The following is a 25,580-nucleotide window of genomic DNA, read 5'->3' as shown; positions in this document are numbered from 1 at the left end:
GCATAGGCGATCGAAAAACATCTTGCCGCCCAGACAGTAACTCGGAAAGCGTCTACAGAAGTTAGATTAAGATTAAGAAGGAAGGTTTAGGTAAGTTTCTCTGCCATTATAACATTTAAATTAGGTTAGCAAGAAACCGGGAAAATATTTTCAAACGTGGAATTTTTCCAGTAAAATAGTGAACGCTTAAAAGTCTACAATATGATATGCTAAACCACTGTACTAACTTTGTATTGTATCATACTTACTGTAATGCCACAGTGCATTCCATACGATGTGTACGCCGAAGGTCAGTTGGGCGTAGGCTACATTACGAATGCGCCAAAGATGTTATGCCAACACGATCTCTAAGAAATAAGAAGACACTGTGCTCTTTTGAATAAGAGAAAAACGGAAAAGCTAAAAGAATTTACAATTGTCATCGTTAAATCGAGTTTACGCGGCTTGGCCGGGGCTCACACCGAAGATCTTTGGTGTAACTCATGTAAAATACGGGATCACGACATATGGCCGTGAACAAACTCGCCGGCGACAACTGAACGTCGACAACTGACCGGCAACAAATTGGCCGGCGATGAAATTAACCGTCGATAAATTGGCCGGCGATCAAATTAACCGTCGACAAATTGGCCGTCAAAAGGTCAAAATTCTAATTCACTATCTAGTCACTATCCAGTATGTGTATTGCAGTCAAGGTTGCCACTCGTAGAGTTTTTTGGCCCCTTGTAGCGTGACCCATATTCATAGATTTCTTATTGTTACATGCATTTTCCCGGTCTAGACGAGTTGTTTGATGAGATTATAAAACAATGCGTTGTAGCCTATCTCACGTTGTAACAATGGACTCATTGCAATAACAATGGACACTTTAGTTAAGTAAATTGTCAGATTGAAGCTGTACGTCAGGACTCCCCTAGTTTTAAGTCTTGGTTATGGTTATACTAATAATTGTAAATTGCAAAAAGAGTTGGAGAAGCCCAGCAGGTGGAGACTGGAGAGTGAGACAGCAGATGAGCAGAATCAGCAGATTGAACAGACAGGAATCAAGTGATCTTGTTTGTACATTTACGACTTTGTGTTGTTTAAGTGAGTTGCCAGTAAACCCGGTGTAATGCCTATAGCCATGTGATTGAGATACTAAATTGAGATACTTTTGCAGACTAGATGCCGACACTTTTAGAATAAAACCGATTTTTAAGGTCTGAAAATGGCAGAAGTAATCTCACAAAGAGAATATATTTCTGTTAATTTCAATAAATGTTTCAATGTGTATTGAAATAAAAAAAACTTTTGTTAAAAACAAAGGAAATAGTTACAGACAAATATTTACATATCATATACTACCATCAACTTAAACACAATAATTCAGCACTTGCACGATCAATTTACCTCCCGGTCAATTTTCATTCCGGTAAGTCTGTTCCCGGTTAATTTCATCGCCGGCCAGTTTATGTCACAGTCAGTTTGTTCGCGGTCAATTTACGTCACGTTCAGTTGACCCCGATGAGTTTGTTCGCGGCCACTTTCCCGCGGCCATATGTCGTGGAACCCTATAATACACCCTGTTGTAATGTCACAAGAAAAGCTTTTGTGGTTTTCTTTTAGGTTATTCCCCTATTATGGATTCATAACAAAGGCAATCGAAACAATTCAAATATGAAAAGACGTTGCGGAGGAGCAAACACCGGTAAACCAAGGTTGTAATAAGGTCAAGGCAGGAATTGGACCAAACACCGTATGGAATTAAATCAAATGAAAGCCGTTGATTGTTTTTGTTTGTAAGTGTATTATTCTAGTTTTAGCATGCTACAACAAGGATAGCACCATGTAGCCTTTGCCACCCAGTCCGCTAGACGGCGGCAGGACACCACATTTATTTGCCAAAAGAGTCTTTGTGTTTTTTCTCTATTTCACAGTTTGCATTTCAAGTCAGTCGTCTTTCAGACAAGGAGGCACACATACGCTTTTTGAGACGTCTCTCCGCGTTAAGTTATGCTTGTGCTTCGGCATATGGTAGGCTATTTGCCAATCAAATAATATCAAGTTAACCGCAGTCGTGGATCTGGAACAGTCCAACAACAACATGTATAGCGTAATGCTTTTCGTTGCGCTATAACCATACTTTTTTAGCTCCCTACAGTCAATGGCGAAAAATAAACTTTACAATTCAGTATTCGAAAGTTCCAAAATTTTTGCAGGCAGGATTGAGCTCACCGTTCCCGCTTTGAAAAACACTACATTGTGACGTCGGGTTTAAACCAGGGCTGCGAACTCGAACTCGAAGTTGAACTCGAAAGAACTCGATTATTTTGCTGAACTCGAACACGAAAAAAATCGATCGAATCCGAGTTCATTAACTGAGTAATCTTGAAAAATAAAATAGTTTCAAACTTCTGCAGCGGGAGCACTAACGGCGAGTTTTACCTTACAGCAACTGGATCAACGTTTTATCTATTCTCGATGGGCACACAGCAGAGTGGTACGTCATGCTATGGCAGCTATGCTTAAGTGGTTTAAGTAGTGGTTCGAGGATAACGATTCCCCCCGAAAACGTTTGAAGCAGGATATCGGGCATTTTGAAATTAATGCCAATGTCCAATTTCTCAACAAAAAAGTCAATGTTGATAAAATTATTTCAAACTTGCATGAAACATATTTGCCGTCATACACTAATTGGTTTTTATATCAATATTTCTTGCGGAAATTAAGTTATCCGCGTTTAATTAGGTGTCTTACCTGCAGGACGCTCGGCAAAAATGGAAGTTGACTCGTACATTGATTGAATCGTCCGACCACCCGCAGCCTATAGGTGTATTGGCTCGCAGACCGAGTGTTAATAACAGTACGCAGAAAATTTGAATTAGGAAAAGACGTTTGCTTACTTTGGTTAAATGGAAAATTTCAAAAATAACTTAATTGTTTCAACAACTCTTGTAGCATTGCAAATTGCACACACGCAGGAGACGGCTTCACAGCTTGACTTTAAAAACTAGTTCTATTTCATAGAAATATCTGTTAACAGCAATTAACTCCCACCCTGTCTTGGATCGCATTCGGAAAATGTGTGACGTAACAACTCGCTTTTTACGTCACATGCAAGCAACGTACAAAGAAGCTAATTTCTATTTTCCCTTTTTTCGTCCAAACTCGGACATTCTTTCTACTTATGTCATCGCTGAAGCTATAAAATCAAATGCAAACCCTTGTTTGCAATCAGATGCTGACCAAAACCGGAGAAATAAAAAGTTGTAATACCTGGAGCCAGGAGCTGTAAGTGTCGTCGTTATCCCCGATAGCTGTGATTGTGCCACCAAAAGATTTTCAGTGAAGATTTTCATTGATTTTTCACTTTTCAGGCTTTGCTTCGATTTACGTAGATCTATTTCAGACTTTAGGTCTTTGATCATTTTCTGCAAGCGTTTGAGAATAAAAAGTGAAATCTCCTTACAATTCATAAGATATGAGAATCGCTGGAAATCCTCGCCGGTGTCTGCTACGTCTTTTTGCACTTCTCTTGCTACAGGTTGCTTATGGTGAGTAATTTATACCGTAAAACATTTAGTCTCATTAAATCATGAAACGGGAAACTTTTGCTGAGAATAGGCTATATTTAGATTGCCAATAAACAAATTCATTTCTTTTTTCTTCTATTAAATTCAATTGGAGAGGAAGATTTTTTTTTATACAATTTCTTTAAAATATGAATGTTGTTGAGCAACCGCAGACCAAAACTAATTACACAACAGCTAGCTTATATCCGCGTGTTGAATGGATTTTCCACCCAATTATTAATGCATGACAGTTGCCTTTTCGTTCTAAATAAAATTTTGACTTTCGCCAGTTTTAATGATGCCTGTGCAAAATTGCCAAGTTATGCCACTCAAGAGTCGACAACTAAATGCAGTTACATTTGTCGCGAGTTCCCATTTGCACAAAATATTAATTTTGTTTACGCGGCATGGGCCAAAAATAAAATCATGTTGAAGTTTTTGAGATTTTTATCGTATTTTTAGCTAAACAAATGAAAATTACATGAATTTGTAACGAAAATTGCATTTTGTACTTTCTACAGGGGCAGAACTACAAAATCGTGCTTTAAATATTGGCACGGAGCCTGTGGTAAGCAAGGTAATGCTCAATTTTTAAAACGCATCTTCGTTTAGCAATCCTGAAAATTCCGGACGTATACGTTTTCAATTTTGAAAATCTTTAACCATATATAGAAAATCTTATTAACAAAGTTTTTCCTCATTTTAATTTTGTTCTCAGGATAAATCCAACAAGCCAGTCGAGGACATCCTAGAACAGCTCTACTACGATTGGCAAGACAACTTTAATGTTGATGACGAACGAGAGTCACTGCTTAATCTTTTGAATTCCTTGACAGGTGATCAAAATCTTGAAATTCCGGCTTGAATTGTTTAAAAAACGAACAAAATTTCACTTATACGTTGTGCTTCTAGGGTTCTTGTAACTACGACCTATACCGCACACTCTTCTCCTTTTTAGTGCTTACGCAGAAATAGTTTTTCTCAGGTCAAGTGGCAGTCGAAGAATCTGAGAACTCTCTGAAGAAAGTCACTGGCCAAGGAAACAGCTTTGACCCAACACAGCTAAACAAAGCATCGTTCAACGCTGGATCAAATCTGGGCATGAGTGGGAGTGATGATTCGACATCTTACAAAAGAGAAAACAGGAAAGATAAAGTACTCCCCAGAATCATGCCCTTGCTTTTCAAAAAAGATCCAGTCTTAGCCAGTGAACCGATGGGTGCTAAGAAAAGTCTTTCCCACATTAGCAGACAAGCACCGTATCTTTTCAAACGGGGAAGAATGCAGTTCTTGTTCAAGAGACCAAGCTTCCCAATTCTATTTAAACGGCAAGAGAAAAAGCCCTAATGCCATGTTGCTGTGGATCTGCTTATTTAAAGGATAAATGTTTCGTGTAAAAAAATTTTTCGGCATTAATTTAACCTCGGCAAGTGAGTGTATAACACTGGCTCGAGTTCCTTTACCCCAGTTAAGTACTTGAGTCGAGCAATGATTTCCCAGTACTCGGGTGGACTTGATTATTTTTGAAATACTTGTACTGGTTTATCAATTTTTAATTTAACTTGGCCGATCTGTTATGCATATTAATCTTTCTGAAATAGATTTATCAACTATATAACAACTACAAAACCGTATGACCGGTTGTCTATACTCAGTTTTTTTAATGCTATTTTACATTTTATCATTATTACTATGTTTAAAAATGTAAATGTAATGAAGTAGGAATGCGAAGGCCTTCATCGTCCGCTAAAATTGCTGATAAAGGATTGAAGTACTCGAGTGCCTATACTGAGTATTTGGTATAGCCTACTTACCACCTGGCCTGGTATTTGTACTGGAATTTTTTTTTAAACTAAAGTAAATACTTGTACTTGAGTAAAATTATTAATTGTATATTGCTGTGGTTGTTCACAAAATCATTATTGTCAGATCATACTGAGTTTACTGTTGTACAAATCTTGCTGTATGTTGAGTTGTTGATATACAAAATAAAACAAATTTCAAATAGATTACGTAGTTTCTTGGTTGTATTAGACCAAGCAAGCATTCGCGTTCGCGTTCTCAACAGCATATTAAATCCGGCAAAAAACAGAAAAAGCATGAAACGACAAAATGAGAATGATAATGTTGCGTCCCAACGAACATGAACCGGATAATTCATCCAAGTGCACAAATATGTCCGTCACCTCCTGAAGAGCTTGGAACGTCATCGAAGCAACCATGCTTTGACAGCAGTAGGTGTTCAGTATCTCGCCACGTCAAAAATAAACGGAACACCTAAAAGATTACAAATCAACTTTAAGTCGAATCATAACAGTGTGGATTATAGACATAGAAGGATGTATGGCTTGTGTACAGTGTACACGCGGTGGTCCCTTCCATGATAACTAACCCGGGATAATCGAAACCACAGAATTTCAGCAACCCATTTAATGCCATTTCCCTGAAACGTTGGAACAATTTTTAAAAATCGCAATTATCGTCAAGTTGGAACGTTCGCAATGCCACCCACCGTGTAGAGTAATATTTTCCGGTGTAAGTACTTTAATCAAATCATTCAAAGTAATACTAAAAATTAATCGACTTTGAGGTTATTACCAGACAGATGTCAAACGTGTAAGATCATGATGATCAACACTGAAAAAGATGGCGCTGTGAAAACTTCACTCGTTTTCCTATGCAGAAACGACGTTTTGCATTATTAATTAACGTCAAAAGACTTGAAATAACCACAGTCCATGCAATTGTGAAGAAAATAGTGCAGTCTAATTTAAGCTGGTTTCGCATTTCGTCATTGCCCAATAGACCTGGAATCAACAAACCTTGTACTGCAGCATTTGTTTTAAATTAATCACTGACGATTTCTCCCTCACTGCGTCCATCGCTGTTCGATCCGCTGCCAGCGTTAGCACCTAGCAAATGTAACGAAAAAAATTTATGAGGTGAGTGAAGGAGCAATTCATCTTTAGCTTCTGACATGTTAAGATCGTATTGCGACAAATGACACGCCATGTACTGATGATATGCGACACCAAAATACTCTCTTGGCGGTGTTAGGTTTAAGCAGAAAATTGCCGTTTTAGTGAATTCGATTATTTTACTGCTGCATTTGAACTTACAACCGGCCCTGATGGGTCAATACAAACCGGACAGTAATTTATTACAGATGTTTTAGTCATTAAAGTTTCATGCAACACTGTACATGGGCAATATCATCGTGAATCGTATGGTAGCAACATCGTGCGCTATTTAGGAACCACGACTGTGTTAAACATGAAACCATGCCACATAATAGCAGAGAGAAATCCCGTAAAAGCCACGATGTCACTCAAACACCACAGCACTTACCATTCGTGACAAGAGAACGTTGCTTCGATTTTTCGTCGCCCTGTATGACGAAAATATACACATGTAATGAAACTGTTCGCACGTGAATATATTTCGTTTAACCTCAATATAGAATGAAACTACGTAAGCAATCGTTAATTGAGACCTAGTTACGTTATAACTGGGGTTAAAACAACTCAAACATTTTGTATTTAAAACTAATAAAGCAGACCTGGTCATGATCGCTGGCTTCGTCTTCTTTCCCCATTTCTTCCTGTTCGGAAGAAGAGCTGCAAAAATTGAAGACGTTATTGACCAAGTTGTTACCGTAGTTCTTTTACGCGCTTATTAGACACCGGGCAATAGTTCCCACAGAAATGACCAACAAAAAACTTCTTTTAAACTTTCTTCGCAGTATTTGTCCCGAAAGCAACAGCGTGTTGGTAAAATTTCCATAACCAGATTTAAAAAAAAAATAATTCAACACCTTAAACAACCAGTTTAATAAGACGTTCATATCGCGTAATATGCCACCACCAAATTTTAACTTTGGCATACTTCTTTCTTCTGTTAATAAAAGACAACATGGCCCATGCAGGGCCGATCTGCGTGGACAAGATAGAAACCACCAAAGTTTATGAGAGTAATGGTTTGTTTAACCCATGAGAGCAGAAAATTCGCATATGAAGAAAATTTTTTGAGAGCAGTTTCAAAGATTTTAGTAATGCACGAAGAACAAATAGACGATGCGATTTGTAACTTTGCTATGTGTTTTTAAACTATTGCTTTGAAAAGCAGTTATAAGCAACCTTTATAACACTGGTATAGTCAAAAGTGCCTTCAAAAATTACGTAACATTCCAAGCAGCAAGATATTGTGACATCAGAGAGTGAGAAATCGATCAATTGACGAACAAATGGAAGAAATTCCCGACGCGCAAAACGCGAATATGTAATTTTAATGGGATTATTAATATTCCTAATAACCGCGCGAAACAACACCGTGACCTGTGACCGTACAGCGGACAGATCGATAGTTTCAAAGACAAGTGGGTCCTATACTGGACATCGCCTATTGACAATTTCGAAGCGTGTGAAAGCATCTAATTACACGTAGGTGTTAAGATGGATTCCGAGATGAAGAATAAGACCAGGTCAAAGACACATGAATATGCTTTCACTCGATCAACCGCTATCAATGTCATCTGTTAACGGACAGATGTTAATAGTGTGATGTCATGCAAATGTGACGTCACTATCAATGCAAAATTTAAATTGCATTCCCGGATGTTGGATTAACTTGCGTCGGGCGCAGCCTCAACTCACTTGTAACCCGTCACTGTTTTCTTTCACGATCAAATAAAAAATTGTAAAAGTTACTGTTGCAGTTTTGTAGCATTTTAAGAGTCTACAGTGAAAACTATGGATGAAGTCACTGAGTAAATCTAAAATAACGGGCATATGACGCAGAAACCTCTCTTCTACGTAAACGAACGACGTATGAAAATTTGATTTTCTAAATTCCAAGAATTGTGCCATTGCCAAGTCTAAAACGCCTTCGTATTTGAAAGAAATTGATTTTCAGGTGCGACAGAAAAACAGGAAAAGTATTCTGTCAGATATAGGAGTTTTAAGCCATTAATCATGACAAATTCTGTTTGCTTGCATCCAGATTGTTTACATTAGACTTTCCGCTTCCTCCCAGGAGACTAATTACTAAGACAGAGATTTTCAATCTTGAAAATTTAAAACTTTTCGCCTTGACTGCTATACAAATTTTTACTTTGAACTTTTAGTATAAAACATTGTACTGAGATTTTAGAACGTCACCGACAAAAATTAAGATTCAAGCGGTAATGAGGCGTGAAAATTGTTTAAGTTGGATGCAGGTTTAATCAATTCAATAAAACATTCGAGCAAAATCACTGATTAAACCAGCAAAAAATTTTGATAATGGCTGCGCAACAATTTGTAATTTATTTAAAATCCCGTGTTTACTCTTTGATAAAGATATTTCTGTCGATAACAGAAAAACAGCCCAAGTTTGATTGAAAATTGAAAAATTATTCTATTTAAACTTAAAGTCTTAAAGCTTCTTGCACATCTCACCTGGATCGCTTCGATCGTTTCTTTTTTCTTTTTTTCTCTCGTTTCTTTTTTCTCTCGTTGTGTTTATGGGAACGCCTACAAGCGTTAGTTGGTAATTTCATTAATTCAAGCAAAAGCGGATTTTTTTTCTTAAAATAAATAAAGGTGGACGCCACACATCACAAGGAAAAGTAAAATACTCACTATTTATGCTTTTAACGCATTAGTGGTTTCACATTTCAAGTTTCTCCACAAAAACAAAAATATATTTTCACTCACCTGTCTTTGCTAGATCGAGCCGACTTTCGATCATGCGAATTGCGCTTGCTTTCGCGTTGTCGATGTTCATCTTTTTCTCGGTAATAATGAGCATTGCTACACAATTAACAAGCAAACTAAAATAGCAAAGTTATGAATGCGTTTTTCTCCATGGAAAATACAAAATAAAACAAAAGCAAGAAGACAAAAACATCGATTTCAAATCAGACGAAGTTTGGATTGCAAATTCATTTTTAAACTATTGAAAATTAGCAGTTACTAAATTTAATCGAACGGTTTCCTATCTTTATCTCAAGACCAATGTATTTAATCAATCATGTAATAGCAATCGTACCGGAGACGAATAATAACCAGACTTTCAATATCAATTTCTAGATGGCCAGCGACTCTAAAGCCAATTCTGAACAAGCGACGTAAAAGCAAAAACGCCGATTTTTACGTTGTGGGATAATTCCAGACTATTCCTACGCACAGAACATATATGAACTTTGTACACGGCTTCTTTTGAATAACAATACTAGATGGAACTCCTTTCCGTTTGATAAGGCAGTATTTTGTGGATATTCATTATGTGTAGGATTTTTGCATATACGTCAAAAAAGTGTTTCAAAGTTTATACGATTTGGTGGAAAAGAACAGTTGTCATGTTTCTAACCTTTTCTTGTCGCTGTTTGATGACCTGCTCCCTCTAGCGGAAGCAATATTCTCAAATCGATATGCGCTTGGCACTGCTTTATCGCCATCGCCATCTAGTGGCGACAACGAGCGTCTGAAATATTAAAATCAAATACTTTCGGTAATGCTGTTATTCGTTTACCTGCGTTACCGCTGTAACAGTAATCAGTAGATATTATGCTACTATGCTCTCAGTTGTAACCGCTCCTGAATGCGAACATTAACGCATCAAGGATTTCACACCACAACTGCTGTACCTTGATTTGCCATACGATGAAGGGACATCTCCTGATTCATGATAACGAGAGTCACTTAACCGTGACCGACTTTGTGAGCGTGATCGGCTGTAAGCAAGACATAATGCTTTTACCAGGGTTTTCAAGTACAATTATGATAATTAGGTTAACATCACATGAATTGAAACCTTTATAAATAAATCCACTAACTAATTACCTGAATTATAATTACGACTAGATTGAGTACACTTGACACATTTACAAATTCACCCAAAAATAAAACCATCCAACATCCATAGAAACATAATCAAGACTCACCTTCTTTTCTGCCTTCCTGATGATGACAAAGGAGTAGTAGATCTTGGTGGGGATGCAGATGCAAGCTTCTGCAGAACTTCAAGTTTTGAAATGGAAGACTTTGAAGAAGTATCAGCCAGTGGAGAGGGTTCATGAACTTTCTGTTTTGAATGCAAAAATTGCGATCTTAGGAAATATCTGAGAGCTTGTGATAAAAAATAACTACGCGTGTCAATTAGAGGCTTATGCCAATATGCTCCACAAGAGTATCATGATTGGGTGAGTTATTCAACACACCTATAATACGAACAGTACTACTTTTTTTCGATATCTTTTCATTTGTAGATTATATATGATACCTGGATTGTTGGAGGATTTTGGTCTTTGGCACGAGCAGAAGCTGATGTATCCGCCTCCGAAAGATCAAAGATGTCTTCAAAAGCAACGGCAACATCTTTCTTCTCTTCCACTAATTTTTCAGCTGCCTTAGCTTTAGCAGCCTCCTGTATATTGCAAACAACACGTCGTATGCTCATTATGACTCATCGAAAATAATGAAAATTGCCAACGTAAGATGGAAATGAGGAACTAAGGTTGAAATGAGATCAAGTCCAGTGATACAAAAGTTCTTCTCAAGAAAAGAAAATTATTTAGTTTCTGCCGATGTTTCACCCTTATGAGTTAGCTTCACGAGGACAACACCAATACTTTAATCAAAGAATTTAACCTTTCAACAATACATGCTTTAATACTACTACAACTAAACATTATCTTCCTTTCTTGTTTTTGTGGATGAAAATTCCCTAAATGTATTGTCGGCATAGACTTAATTCTTTGCTAATTTGAATAAATAGAATAAGGGACTCAGTGTTATTCCTACATTGACTTGATTATAGCCTCGGTTTTCCGACCTTTGTCCAACAGAAGCTGTAACTAGCAAACATGGCAAAAGCTATTTAAATACGTATGTTACCTGCTCCTGCTTAGCTTTCAAGAACAGCAGAGCCTTCTGACGACGAGCGGCTTGCTTCTGTCTAAGATCAGAAATCGAAGCAGACTCTCCGGTTGGCGTCACTGCAGTGAAGTTGGATGGTGTCGGCGTCAGCTTGGCAGTAGCTTTTATCACCTGGACTTGCGGCATCTTTGATGAAGAAAGTGCGTCTTTGGGCTCGGTTGATTCAACAGCAGTCTGAGAAGTGGGAACTTTGGGCTTGATCACATCAATTGTAGGCTGAGAAACTGTGAAAATCATTTTGTTTTAAGAAAACATATCACTGCATGGATAAGAAGAAAAAAGTTTGTAGGGTTAAGCTCTTTTTAACTTTTCTTAGAAATCAAAGTAGTGCCTTTATGACATCATAAACCCAATGGTGGTGAAGCATAGAGCGGACATATAAAGCTGAAGGACTAAAACATTTCATGTAGTTTTTATCACCACACCTGTTTCTGCTGTAAGTAAACTGTAGCATTGACTGAAGCTTTAATAAGCATTTCACCCTGATGTGTACTGAATACAATATGTTTATTATGACATCACACACACTATTATCATCAAATTGTGGCAAAAATTAAATTTTCAAGCCTTTTGGCCATTTTACAAGAAGTGGTATGCAGTTAATGCATCAAAATGACTTGTGTGAAACCCATCCTTCAAATATACACCGGGAGCAGACAACTGATCTCCAATGAAAATAGTGCAATGTATGACAGCAGACAAATCAGACTGTTTTCAAGAAGAAGTACTGGACAAATGAAAAAGAAAAGCTGTGTCAAGTTTAAGCAGCCAACAAGGATTGAAAATCTACTTCAATCTCGGGTGTATTCAGCATATGCAAGAGGAAGAAAGGTATATGAGCAACAACTTGTTACGATTTCAAGAAAAGCTTTCTTCTATCCTATGTTATACGACGATTGTTACATGTATACTACTGCAGACTATATTTGCCTATAAACAATAAGTGCGAAATGTTACAACACAGTTTAACACCTAAAAATTCTCTTAAGGACCCAAGTGAGGATTATGAGGAAACAGTGTCAAATAGGGAGTGGTGGAGAGTATTTATAAAAGAAACCCCAGTGCCAGGCCATTACGAACACAGGGATTTTGTAAATGATGGAAGGAAGAATCCAACACCGGCAACATACAATTTTACCAGTAATGGCAAAAAACATTATAATGGTTTACATTATTTAATTCATGATGATAACAGGTCCTTTCCGAGTTTCTGTCTGGGTGGCAAGATAGGGATCACAATCGCTTCTACGTACTTAACAATGGAAATTGTCGACCCACTTTGATCCTTTTTTAGATAGCTGACGTTTTAGGCATCGGAATATAACGATTTCACTCAGGTAAATAACATATGAATTCCTTTACACGATAAAGAAAAAGTATTGAAAATATGTTTCCTAGTTCATGTTTTACAACGGTTTGAATCCTATCCCTTGGTTTTGTGTAATAATGATATCTAGATACGTGATCAGCGAAGCATGCAACATGAAATGCATGAGGGTTTGCGTGGTATCTGCGACGTGTGTTCATTTCAGTTTATATTTACCGCTAATCTATTTTTTATACTTTGCTTGAAATTCAAGGCAAAATTACATGTATAACGAGCCGCAAATGCCATGCAAACTTTTATGTATTTCACATGCTATGCTGACCATGTAACGAGACGTCATGTCGAACAAAACCTATGCGTAGGATTCAAAGCACTGTAAAATAAAAACTAAGCAACCGTTTTTCGGTAGTTATTCTTTACTGTGCATATGCTACCAACCTGAGCGAAATACTTGCAAGCCGATGCCCAAAACGTTTGCAATTAAAAAAAGAATCAAAGTAGGTTGACAATTTCCATTGTTAAGTAGAGGGCTATAGGTGATCGAACAAATCTTGCCACCCCAAACAAGATGGCGGCCGTAACTCAGAAAGGGTCTACAGTCTACACTCAGTGGTTCTCAACCTTTTTTGGCTTTTGGCACCCTGCAAACAACCAAAAGACTTCGCGGCACCCACAGTCAAACCAAAAAGTTTCTGCATTAAATAAAAACAATTTTCGCAACCATTTTCCTGGACTACTAATTAGTGCGCAATAACTTGCGAAACGTAAATGGCACCTTAGGGTGCCGCGGCACCCCGGTTGAGAACCACTGACTCTACAGTGATGTTCAAAGGTTCTGACAACATTGTGAGACAAAAATAGATTACCGAGATATGCAAAAAGTATGAAAAGAAACTCTTATCATGAAGAGTAATCTTCTGGCCTGTGTGTCATTTAATCAGGTCAAGGACGGCGGAAAGAGCCAGGTGTCACTCACAAAGGTGAATTCCTGATGCCTGGGCTTTATCAATATAACGACTTCATACAAGAGATTAAGCGACGTCCAGCCACGTACTCCTTCAAAAGTTGTGATAGATCACGAATACCATCTGGTTTTCAGGTTAGAAAAATGAAAATGCAAAAAAGTTTTAAAAGATTGTAGCTGATAATCGAGTATGAACTGAGTTATCCCAATGATTTGGATTTATTCAACAATGTACACTTGTTTCGGCTTTCATTAAATTGCAATATTGTAAAGGACAAAGATGCAAATGTGCCACCCTGGCAATATAATATCACAAATGAGGTGCCAGTTAGAAAAGGAACCAAACAAACGACCAGTGCCTTCAGGTGAAAGGATATTTTTTTATCATTGTTAATTATACAAAGACGTTTATTTCAATATTTATGCATACACCACTTCTTAACGGACAACTTTGAACTGAAGATGTTTTTATTTTAAGGAGTCAATCATCGCGCTTAGCTTCAACCAGGTTTTACGAACGGAAAGGACCCCCACCAGGGACATACAACCCTTGCATGCCAGTGACCCGCTACGCTATGTCGTCGTGTTTTAGATCAGCCACGGCCCGGTTTAACAACTCACACACCAAAGTACCAGGGCCAGGCACATACGAGCCCAACAAATCAGAAGGAAGAGTAAATACACCGATAACGATCAATCAAATGGGCAGGATGCATGGTCTATTTTTTTCGAAATATTTTTGAAAATTAACTAGTGCAATGCCATGCAAATAAACATACATAACACTTCTCTGGTTTGGCTGCCACACTTGCACATGTGCTTAGACACAGTGTGTGTATCTTGTTGCGTCGGATTTGCGAAGTAACCATGTTTTAAAAATATGGTATAGCGTATACAGTTTTGGTCATCCTACAGCTCACAGTGGTTAAAGAAAAAAATTAAAACTTTAAAACAGCTTGAAATTGTCATGTCAAAAGTAAAACAAACACTTGTCATTACCTGATTTGATCTGAATTTTAACAGGAAGTGAATCTGGCGGTTTGTCCGAAAATCTTCTTCTTGCTGCTTTAGTTTTAACATTTTCTTCCACAGCTGGTTTAGAAGATGAAACTTTGCAAAGAAATGAAAACCACTTACATTAAATTTAAGCGTTTTCAAACTATGTACAATTGTATATGGTACATATGTAAAAGCAAAGAATCATTTTCAAAATGGCAGTTAGCAATCCACCAAATCGAGCACTTTTAAAACACAAAAATGAAAGTCACCAGCACAATAACAACCAACCTGAGTTTGCTGTGTCCTCAACCGCCTCCCCCTCATCGGAATCAACATCCCCAAGAACGGAGCTGGTGGTGGAAGACAAGATGGGTTTCGCTTTCTTGCTTCCATCTTTCCGAGGTTTTATAGAAAAGGATATTGGAGCTGCAGCTTGGAGAGCTTTAGCATCATCATCTTCTTGTTCCTGGAAATGAGACAAAGAAGTCCGGAAATTTTTGTTGATATTTAAATGATGTCTATTATATTTAAGAAAAACTTTGTGCTGTTTAAGTTGAACATAGAACTATCATTATTCAACCCAGTAAATGTTTAATGAAGTTCTAAGAAGCAGTAACACTCACTACAGGTTCTTCCCCAGGTGGAGATAACTCTTTGGTTTCGGAAACAGCATCATCTTCTGGTGGCCCTTCGTGGTCTAACAAAACATACAAGATACATATGATGTCAAAACTAAATACTTTATACTTCGGTTGGTTGAGGTTTTGTTTGGCTTGCCTATTGTCATTATACCTTGGCTATCAGTGTCAGAGGTTTTTTCTGCAACGGGTGGAGGTGGATGTAAGGCTTGTTTCCATGACATTTTCCTAAACTGATAGTAAGGATGTAGCTCATGCCAAGGAAGAAGAAATAAGTACTTTGGATTGCTTTCGGCAACGAGTGCTTTTTCTGTTTCATCTCCACCCACTGCAATTTTTCTAAGAACAGATAAGACAAACGCGCAAATTTAACGATGAAAGACATATTTGTTCATCTGGCAAAAAATCTTTTAAAAAGTCATATCGTAGTTCGAAAACATCTACAGTTTTATAAAACTTCACTTGGGTTGTGAGTTTATTTTACCTGGTGCCTTTAAATACCCATTACTCTTAAGTTTGTTCAGATGTTTTATAAAATATACAAAGAAAAATGATTCAAAAGTAATGATGACCAGTTTCATATAAACAACTTACTGTGCAATTTCCTCCACCACTGACTGAAGATCTGGAGGTGGAGGTACCATGAAGGGAGTCATCCCGGACATATCTCCTCCAGCCCATGAATCCATTCCCATGCTTCCAGTAGATCCTAGAGAAGAGTTTGCATGAGGAGTTTCTTCTACAGGAGGTGGTGGAGGTGCGTTGGCTTGGAAATCACCGCCGTACATCTGGTTCATCGAGGAGTAATCAACATCCATTGACATGAATGTAGGAAGAGGAGGTGGCTCAACATTCCCGAGTGAATTATCAGTGGAAGGCACTGTATTCAAATCATGTGGATATCAATTGACAAAAATTTGAAGACAACCAGTTTTGAAGATGCTTGTGTCATCTCTTACGTTCAAAAAAGCATGTATAACATTTTCGAATAAGTACCAGATTTTATATTTGTAATATACAAAAATATTATAATCAACCAGATTTGATTAAATATGATTCCAGTAATTGGATCCACAACAAGTTTTAATTGGGTTGCCGCAAACTCGTTTTAAATACCTGTACTTGATGTGTTCTGCTGTTGCTGGTAATAACCATAAACTGCTTGGGCCATTTGTTGGTACTGCTTGATTGCATTTGCCTGTCGACCCTTTTCAATTAACTTGGCAAGAGGGTGGTCAGGATCAATTGTCCTGATCGCCTAGCATAAAGTTTAAAACATATTATAATAAATAATAATGCAAAAAACGTAACTGGAACTTCTGTTGGAACTTAAAGGCAATCTGGACTACAAAATAATAAATTGAATAAATGACTATGTGCAATAGATAGCAAATGTGTACTACACAAACATACTGTAGAAGAAATCGTAACAAACATATACCTTTGTTTTGTCTTCCACTTTTTCTTCATCTTTCTTGCGAGGTGCAGCAAACAAGCTGGGATGTAAATAGTTGCCATCATCGTCGCTGGAGTCAGTGTCCTGCAAAACAAACATCAAGAAAATATCTCTCTTATTTGATGTTTAAATTTGAGCGGTGTGCTACTGACTTCATCAGAATTTTGTTGTTTTTCCTCTCGTGCTTGCCCTGGAGTGTATTTTCCTTCCTTCATTCGTTTGACCTGTGAGTTGGGAAAAATCATTTTTGCTTTGATATCATCAAGTACCTTTACAGTTGGCTTTAATGTACATTATTCAGTCACATGTGATGACTCTACTCGTACTGTTTTCTTTTTCAGACATTACTCAATGCAATTTTGTATAAATAAATGTATCTATTAAATATATTTAACCAAGTTTACCATGTGTTTGTAATAGGGGTTTAAATAGTGATCAAACTGCAAAAATTGGAACTGAGTGTTGTTAGCTTGCTTTGCTTTCAAGACAATTTCCATCTGTGCTCCTTGTTTGCTGACAAATGTTGCTGTTTTCTCAATTATCGCGTGCATCTTCTCTGTAGGAGGCTAAAAAATAAAATAATCGTGGCGAAATTGCTTTAACATTTCCAACTAATCCCCATGCTTATTATCGTATCTCAAGAGACAAAAGAGAAAAACAATAGTCAGAAGGTGTTTACTATTTCCATTTCGTTTGGAACTGCAAGACAGTTTGGAGCAATAAAAGGTTTGTGGATCTCCTCCTCATCATTGGTGGGATCACAAGGATCATACTGATCCTCCTGCTGATGTTGTTCGTCGTAGCTGTAGGCGACTTCTCCAAAATTCTCTTGCTCATTTCCAGCAATGGAAGCGTGCAACCTCTTTAGCTCTTCCTCTGCAGGACATATGTCAGGTTTTCGGTAAAACTACGAATCTAATTCTTAGCATACATATAGGCATACCAAGAAAAACACAACACGGAAATTGCTTCTAATACCTTGTCTTATATTTTCTTCAAGCTCCTCTACATAGATGGCACGATAACGCTCTTCATTTATATGTTCTTCGAGCTTGGATTCTTCCTCTGAAAGCTTAATGAAAGTCCACACATTTCACTAAAACACTACAATACTTTCACATGAAGTGAACAGGTGGGTTATTGGAATGTTTTTGAATGCCTCATTGATGCTATATAATAACAAGGTGCTTTCGGACAAAATTAATTCACATTATTTACATAATTATAAATATACTTAAGCAGAATTGGCAGTTGAAAAAAATGTTTGATTGACAACGTTATTGAAAGAAATCAATTTTGACTAACATATGACTTGCATGGAGCAAGGTACTTAACACAATGCTTCACTTCATTCGTATTCCAGGAATGAGCACTGGCCTTAATCAGATCTTTCAACATGAAACTTAACTTATAACCACATCGAGATCAAGACAAAATGTTCTCCTTTACTTATTGACTGAGTATTTAAACAATTCTTCTGATACATTTTCAGGCTTCATTTTAATGACTTTGCAGAAACAATATAACAGAAGATTGGATCAAATGAAAAGCATTGTACAAGTATCATACTGGTTCAAATTAAGTCATATCAGTCACCATGAGAATAATTTCTAATCGTTAATTGGAATATACTGTAGCATTCCCTTAACTCTGTTGCCAAACTTAGTTGTACAGCTCACCCCAAACTTCAATGAGTTTGGTGAAAATATTTTCAAATGAACAGTTATAATTGGAAAAAAAATCAAAATCAGAAATTCTCAGCTACACTGACAAACCTTGTAATCTTTATTCCAGGAGTCTCCATCAAATTCGGATAAGTTGTGCAATGAAGCGCGACAGTCATATCTGATGTCAGCCATGGCACAGAACAAACACCAAAAAACAAAAAAATAGTCACAGTTAGTACAAAATCATTAAACTTGGTAACTGCAGATACTTACCAAAGTACAAAATTAGCACTTTTTATACACTTTGTTGATACATTTTACCTTCATCCTACTTAAGCCAACTTTTGAGGCCAAGTAAATAACCAAAAGACTAACAAATAACGTACAAATGTTTACGGAAAGACTAATAAACTGTTGATTTATGTAGAAATGTAAATATTTCTAATGTTACATCTTTAATGTATGCTTGTGAAAAAAGTCACAAATGTAATATAGTTATAATGTATTTAAAACTGTTTGCCTGTGTAAAGATATGAAGTTGATGTGTGAATGGCCGATTAAAAGAGTTTTGTCAAGGTGATATAGGTGTGAAGAAGATATTATGAAAATTGATACCGTACACACAATATTTTATATAAGGTAATATTGAAATTCATTTCACATAATTAAATGCAATGTTTCTTTTCTTTTTATACAAACTTCTATTAATTTCACCAACAATTTAAAACTTGTATAAATCGACTTCAGTTCTGCTGACTTACTTTCATTGTATTGTTGCATCAGGTACACTTGTAAACGGATCAAACGAACAGACCATTAACCTTTACACTTACCGTAGCATGATGTTTCCTTTATTCCAAATTTTATTGCAGATCCGGTCAAAATTTGATGACTTCTCATACATAACAAGGCCCGACAAGCGAGCACACAGAAAAGCGCATGAAACAGATACATTACTGGCATCAAAGCACCACAAACCTGTCAATTAGCAGATTAAGTTCGTTGTCTTCATTCCACTTTATAAGATGACGATTTTTTGCTATAGCAGCAGACTGTTCATTTGGTGGAAAAATTTTGCAGGCATAGCCAAAAACTAAAAGTTCATCTTCAGACTGAGTTTCTCGAGCTCTGTCCCGTCGATTGTTCCAAGTTCGAGAAACATGTTGAATCTAAACAAAAGTTTTACATAAATCAAATTTCAAACTAGGAAGAAAGCCATCTGCACTGCAACAAAAATTGGAAACTATGTGTGAATTATTTGACTAACAAAATAGTAACAGTACCAGTGGGCTATGGAATTTGAATCTACATTGAATCAAGTTAAGTCAAGCATATCAACGACCGTTTTTACACATACTATGCAAACAGTGTGTTATTAAAGAATTGATTTAATAAAGCTACCATAGTAAAATAAATTACACTTAGTTATCTTTTGTATACATGATGTAGATCCTCAGATCATGAAAAAATGCATTTTAAAAGATGAGCTTCAAGAAACGCACCTTAACTGATCCAGGCTTAGCATAGCTTCCACCAGCGTCAGTGAGCGTCGATTTTTGAAACAAATGGGCACGTGAAGGATGAATAAATGCTGGTGCTTGGTTAGCACGTCTCTCCATGAGGTTTGGATAGAAACGCCTGAAATACAGGCAACTACCTCTCTTTGCACCTGAAAAACATTAAAATAGAAAAGATACAACTTATTTATTCTTGTCATACTACATTACCCAGGAGTTCCTTGCATTACTGCATCTAAAAATTAGATTTCTGGTTTCAGCTCTTCAAGAATCTTGAGTTTATACCCAAAATAAGCAATTTCGCGCAGATGAAATATCCTCCAAACTGGACAAAGAATGCAGTCTGCAGTCGCTAATCAACTCAGACGTTTCGCGCTTACTGGCTGGACCGTCTACCTACACCAGCCTACGGAATAGGCGAATCATTTACAAATCTAGCGTCGCATCGTCTATTTTTCACTATTGACGGCGGGGAGCGAAAAGTATGGTGTTAACCTGGGGTTTAGTTCAGAAGTGCACAACAACAGGATACATTGTATACTAGACCCAACTACTCAAATTGTGACGTCATTTGGTAATGTACTTCTGCACTAGAACCGCACTTCGTTGTGGACTGGTCAAGAGAGATAGAAATTAGAGATACCAAGGTCAGTGGAGTATGTCCTATAGATCTACCCTGATTTCCATTCGCTTTTACTTTATTGATTACAAGAAGTTACGGTTTTACTTTACCTAACTAACTTTAACTTAATCTAGATCGAATGGCGATACAAATTCATGCCGCATGCAGCAGGCGCAAACAGATAATGCTGTGTTGAAGAAATTTCGAAATCTCAACTCAATGTACATCATCGCTAACAATAACATAACACTAAGGCGCAGCAAACAATCTAAAATTTTATTACGAAAGTAGTTTACAGTGCCCTAATGTCCTACACGACAAACGTGTACATATGTTTTGGGTAATAAAAAAAACTCTGACCCCAATCCGGCCCTATAGCTGTATAGCATCACAAAATTACTTGCATGCGCCTCCAGCGCCTTGCAGAATAAAATAGACATCTAAATATAAGCCGTCTATAATAGACATTAGACAACACATTGCATATTATGATCATCTTTATCCTTGGACTGAGGAAAGTCTTTGCGCGACTTAAACACGGTGATAATTCCTCATCGCTTGAACCCCGTTACCAAGCTAGCTTTTGTGCAAGTTTCGATTGTCATACATTTTTTTTTTTTTATATACATATGATATTGCCCGAATTTAGAACTGTGCACCAGGTTCACTGAATAGGAGCAAGTGTCGTTAATGCCTTGCCTAAGGGCATTACAACGATACGGCACCACTGGCTATCGAACACAAGCTACATTTATTGCGACGCCAGCTTTCTAACCACTCGACTACCAAGCAGATGAAATAAAAGAATCGGAATATTTACCCGTGGTCTTAAAAAGTCTTTAAAGCTTGAAAACTCGGCAGTGATGCTTCCCCGCTTGACATAATTTTTATTACAAAACTACTTCTTTTGCTTCCGGTTAATAGGTCATTTCAAACCAGGATTGGATATCTTTTTCTGAAACTTTTTAGCCTGAGACGATCCTCAAATGCTGCTACAACTCGGTGTTAAACATAAAAAACAATCTACCATTACTATTTCATACTTTATACACTTTACGTTACGTTCATTATCGTCCTCGATGTGTTGTAAGCAGACAAACTTAAAATCTCTTGCTTCTGATTAGTTAGCATAACTAGTTTCGGGGAGAAAAACTGCGCTGTGCTACCATGTATTATCTACATCTACTGCTAGTATTCATTTGGCTGCAGATGACGAAAATGAATGACACCACAATATGAAGTCAATAGCATCTTAGCGTGCACGTCTCAGTTACTTAATATCAGGCAGCAGGGAAAGCAATTATGACCAAAACACGCGAATTTGAAAACTGGTAAATAAATAATAATTACAAAAAATTTTGCATAGCTCGTTATTGCGATAAAAGCTTTCTAACATTCAAAGTATTGCAAATTAAAATTTCATAACAATGTTGCAAAAATAGGTCTCATCAAAGTGCAGGTTTCACCAAATTACTTTGGAATGGAAAGTGATTTTGCAAATAAGGTCGCTCATCTGTTGTTGCAAGGTGACCAAGTATCTTTCCAAACGACATTGCAATTGTAAATCCATAACCTATTGAAACATGAGCATTGCAACAAACCAACACATTGACAGCAATAAAGATAATAATAAAGATGTTGTAATGACGACCCCATTTAAATAAAGTACCAGAACATCCTGCTCCAACAACAACATTTTTGTATTTCGGGTGTCTGTCAACAATCGGCACAACATTTGGGGTGATCTGAAAAAAAAGTCAAACAAAATAATTTAAACTGTATAGTAACAGAATTGAAGAGATTGCTATCATAAAGGTTCATGTTTTTATTCAACTTCTATTACCGTTTGCAGGTAAGTTTCTGTCATTGCTGGCACCGGCTCAAGGTTGGGAAAGTGCTTTTGAATTAAGGATTTCAGAAAAGTTGCTCGTTTCTGTTCACAAACTTCATCTTCCTCCTGAACAACAGCAGGGCGGTCTGGATCCACTGGGCTTCGATAATGATAACAGATCTGTTGCATGAAAGGTATTTAGATCAGCCTAAATAAATTTACACTTACTTCTCATGACAAAACACATATTGACCTTGACCTGTATTGTATTCCGACTGCATAAAACTTGCAACTATTTTTTTGCACTATTCCATAGATGTATTTTAATCATGCAAGATTTAATTATTCATGGCTTACGGCTCGATTTTAATGCTCATGATACTATTTACATGCTTGCAAATATGAATATTTTGTCCAAGCAACTCGACTTCTAACCTTTATAAGGCCAGGATATTCAATTGATGGGGTTGAGTAGAGATGATAATGAGAGAAATAAATCATGAAAGGCGGAAAGCTGTTGCTGGCACTGAACATTCCAGGCTTTTTTTCTTTCCAGTAATAAGCAATCACACGCACTGCCTTGAAAAAGAAATATTATGCGTAATTTCAGTTGATAACACTACAAAACCTTTGCTTTTAAATAAGCAGAATCTTCATGAACATTATGAGACACAATAAACATACAATTTCTTCTACTTTGTATGGTGTTTGATGAATTGCTAATAGAAAACTTTCAAACACTAGGTGCTGAGGTCAGCAATGCAGTTAATGTTTACTTAGATTTTCCCATGTCTACAATGCCTAAATACCTGAGTAGGCAAATCAGTCCCTAACAAAGCCAAACTCTTTTTTGCCCATGGTCCACAAGCAAGCACAGTTGATTTTGCTGAATAAGTGCATTTGTAGGTGCTGATAGTAACTAAAGAGTCAGAGATCCGTTGAATTTTCAGAACTTTTTCCTCATCATGAATTTCTCCACCATATCTTAAAATCTCATTCTACAGATATATGTAACCAAAGTGCAGAAATAAAAAAAAACATTGAAAAAGAAAGAATACATTGGCAAGAGTATCATTATTACGGTATGTAACTTTAACTTTCCAGTAAATGATGGTATAGATATGGCCTCAGCTACAAAGAGTACCCTTAAAGCAAGAAGGCATTTGTCTGCTTTAAGCACAATTCCATTTGGCTCATAAAATCCATGGAAATCTTCATCACACTTTATTCCTGGAAATTTTTTCATAATCTCATTGCCCTTATAGTAATGGCATTCAATGCCACGTTGGAAGAGATTTTGCATGATAGGATCCAGAGTTTTGTGTTTAACAGAATCTTCAGCCATTGATAAATGCCCAGTATTACTAAAAGAGATAAATATATATACACCAGTATGTCACAGTCAGTGAAATAGGAGACGTGTCAAATATAACTGAGGGCCAACTTAATTAATAAACCTTACACTAAAAATGGAATTTTGGAATCTTTTTGTAGTTGTCTCCACATTGCTAAGCTTTCTGGTGTCAACTCAGACATAGCCCAAAGTCGGTGTGATATTTTACCAAGCCTGGAATGTCCATATGAACTTCCACGGGCATTAGGTATGGGAAACTAAAAAACATATAAACTTCTATTTGGTGCTGCATAAAGAGAATCAATAATTATGAGGAAATACACATTTATTTAGAGAATTATTGACGTGTGACATTTTAATTTTCATACTTAAGCTTATATACATATGTATCTACATATACAAATCAATCTTTATGTATCTTTGTACTTTTATGTATGTACAAGAAACTCATTCAGACCTTAGTTTGGATAAACAAAAGAATATATATGTAAAAGTTACATTACATTTAGTGTAACATAGGTTTTATTATTTTCTTATTACACTCAAAGTGCCTTGTCCATGTGCGAAATTTACCTCTAAATAATTGATTATTTCACTGAGCAAAGTTAAACTACATTACGTCAAACAGCTCCTTTCAGACTATCATCTATCTCATTGAGATGCAATGTCAAGCCAATACTGTAGAATTTTTTTAGTGTGTAGCTGAGGGATTAAGGCATGATTCTATGATTCCAAAGAAAGAAAAAAGCACTGAGAAACAACATCAAATGGTATAATAATTATAAAAAAATACTTTACTGATGGTCAATGTTCTAAAAACAAAGACTATGATCTTCTAATTGTATTAATAAACAATTAATCAATATTTATTAATCACCAACAAACAAAACCATATATGATGGTTCTCGGTGAACTTTTTTCTTTTTCTTATATTGAAGTTGTAGCCCGGCTACATATAACAAATACAGTGTCTGACAACTTTTAGAAAACTTGAGGTTAGTTGCAAAACAATGTACTCTGCTGATAAAATAGTCACTTTCCAAACAAACAATTGAATGACCGAAGAATTATATTTTCAAATGTGTCCCTTAGCTATATATGGCACGAAATAGAATAATTTGTAAATCTTCCATCAAACACTTTGCTATTGCAATGAAATGTTAAAAATATGGAAGAGATAGGTTACACAGTTGCACTTCATTCAAGGCGAGCCAGGCAGACAGCAGTAGAAACTAAAAATATTCGCTCAACCTTTTGCTTCACTTTCATATACCACAGTACATACCTGCTCGAGAACCAAAGTCTTATGCCCTTGTTTTGAAAGGTAATATGCAGTTGACAATCCTATGACACCAGCACCAACCACAATGACATCATAATCATACATGGTAAAGAATAAAAGCTTCTATTGTGACTTTTAATTGCAAGCGAACAGCATACACTATAACCTACTGCTGATGCGGACAAAGGAAATCTAAGTGTTATTATATTAAAGTATAAAAATTCTGGGATTTCATTGTTCCAGTGAAATGTTTTGTCCGCTTATGAGGACTATAATCAGGGTTGCCATCAGTCTCAACTCAAAAATAAGGACGACTAGAAAATGAACGAGGAATACCACCTTAAACAGTGTACAACAGGAGAAAGCAACCAATGTTCCTAAAAAAAAAAAAAAAAAAAAAAGACACTATCTGCATGTTCATAATTTTGGTATCTCTTTGGTACAAAATGGTATCGT

The 25,580-nt window shown here is 36.7% G+C and overlaps 4 protein-coding genes across 6 annotated transcripts; 2 read left to right on the top strand and 2 right to left on the bottom strand.

Moving 5' to 3' along the window:
* The first annotated feature begins 3,202 nt into the window (after nucleotides 1–3,202).
* On the top strand, nucleotides 3,203–5,547 carry LOC143446895 (uncharacterized). 2 transcript variants are annotated; one of them, XM_076946749.1, is made up of 4 exons: nucleotides 3,203–3,533; nucleotides 4,073–4,119; nucleotides 4,270–4,387; nucleotides 4,537–5,547. In XM_076946749.1, exons 1-4 carry the CDS (start codon nucleotides 3,461–3,463, stop codon nucleotides 4,896–4,898), a joined length of 600 nt encoding a protein of 199 aa, XP_076802864.1. In that variant the 5' UTR covers nucleotides 3,203–3,460; the 3' UTR covers nucleotides 4,899–5,547. The 2 variants fall into 2 exon arrangements, with proteins under 2 accessions (XP_076802864.1, XP_076802863.1); XM_076946748.1 differs by having other exon boundaries at nucleotides 3,211–3,533; nucleotides 4,073–4,128; nucleotides 4,537–5,513.
* A 9-nt stretch (nucleotides 5,548–5,556) lies between these two features.
* On the bottom strand, nucleotides 5,557–21,032 carry LOC143446889 (uncharacterized). Of its 2 annotated transcripts, XM_076946742.1 has the most exons (25): nucleotides 20,021–21,030; nucleotides 19,497–19,687; nucleotides 18,627–18,696; nucleotides 17,830–17,923; nucleotides 17,531–17,727; nucleotides 17,256–17,417; nucleotides 17,004–17,075; nucleotides 16,837–16,935; nucleotides 16,512–16,653; nucleotides 15,990–16,275; nucleotides 15,550–15,734; nucleotides 15,381–15,454; nucleotides 15,046–15,223; nucleotides 14,758–14,868; nucleotides 11,426–11,691; nucleotides 10,812–10,955; nucleotides 10,474–10,613; nucleotides 10,177–10,263; nucleotides 9,900–10,013; nucleotides 9,245–9,340; nucleotides 8,987–9,061; nucleotides 7,111–7,168; nucleotides 6,900–6,939; nucleotides 6,374–6,463; nucleotides 5,557–5,828 (listed from the first exon to the last, which is right to left on the bottom strand). In XM_076946742.1, the coding sequence occupies exons 1-24, from the start codon at nucleotides 20,135–20,137 to the stop codon at nucleotides 6,399–6,401; spliced, it is 3,063 nt and encodes a 1,020-aa protein (XP_076802857.1). In that variant the 5' UTR covers nucleotides 20,138–21,030; the 3' UTR covers nucleotides 5,557–5,828; nucleotides 6,374–6,398. The 2 variants fall into 2 exon arrangements, with proteins under 2 accessions (XP_076802857.1, XP_076802858.1); XM_076946743.1 differs by lacking the exons at nucleotides 5,557–5,828; nucleotides 6,374–6,463; nucleotides 6,900–6,939; ... (1 more) ...; nucleotides 8,987–9,061; nucleotides 9,245–9,340 and adding an exon at nucleotides 9,536–9,708 and having other exon boundaries at nucleotides 20,021–21,032.
* Nucleotides 12,043–14,546, top strand: LOC143446894 (protein STPG4-like). Its single transcript, XM_076946747.1, has 5 exons — nucleotides 12,043–12,298; nucleotides 12,457–12,607; nucleotides 13,736–13,893; nucleotides 14,032–14,123; nucleotides 14,237–14,546. Exons 1-5 carry the CDS (start codon nucleotides 12,080–12,082, stop codon nucleotides 14,499–14,501), a joined length of 885 nt encoding a protein of 294 aa, XP_076802862.1. The 5' UTR covers nucleotides 12,043–12,079; the 3' UTR covers nucleotides 14,502–14,546.
* An 861-nt stretch (nucleotides 21,033–21,893) lies between the features above and the next one.
* LOC143446892 (peroxisomal sarcosine oxidase-like) lies at nucleotides 21,894–25,320 on the bottom strand. The gene is made up of 8 exons (XM_076946746.1): nucleotides 25,128–25,320; nucleotides 23,951–24,099; nucleotides 23,633–23,852; nucleotides 23,298–23,486; nucleotides 22,924–23,067; nucleotides 22,501–22,668; nucleotides 22,327–22,402; nucleotides 21,894–22,230 (listed from the first exon to the last, which is right to left on the bottom strand). Exons 1-8 carry the CDS (start codon nucleotides 25,227–25,229, stop codon nucleotides 22,106–22,108), a joined length of 1,173 nt encoding a protein of 390 aa, XP_076802861.1. The 5' UTR covers nucleotides 25,230–25,320; the 3' UTR covers nucleotides 21,894–22,105.
* Nucleotides 25,321–25,580: the final 260 nt, after the last annotated feature.

The sequence above is a fragment of the Clavelina lepadiformis genome, chromosome 2 (assembly GCF_947623445.1).
Source record: "Clavelina lepadiformis chromosome 2, kaClaLepa1.1, whole genome shotgun sequence".
NCBI lineage: Eukaryota > Metazoa > Chordata > Ascidiacea > Aplousobranchia > Clavelinidae > Clavelina > Clavelina lepadiformis.
Note: the sequence above shows the minus strand (reverse complement) of the source record. Positions and strands in the feature narration are given on the sequence as shown.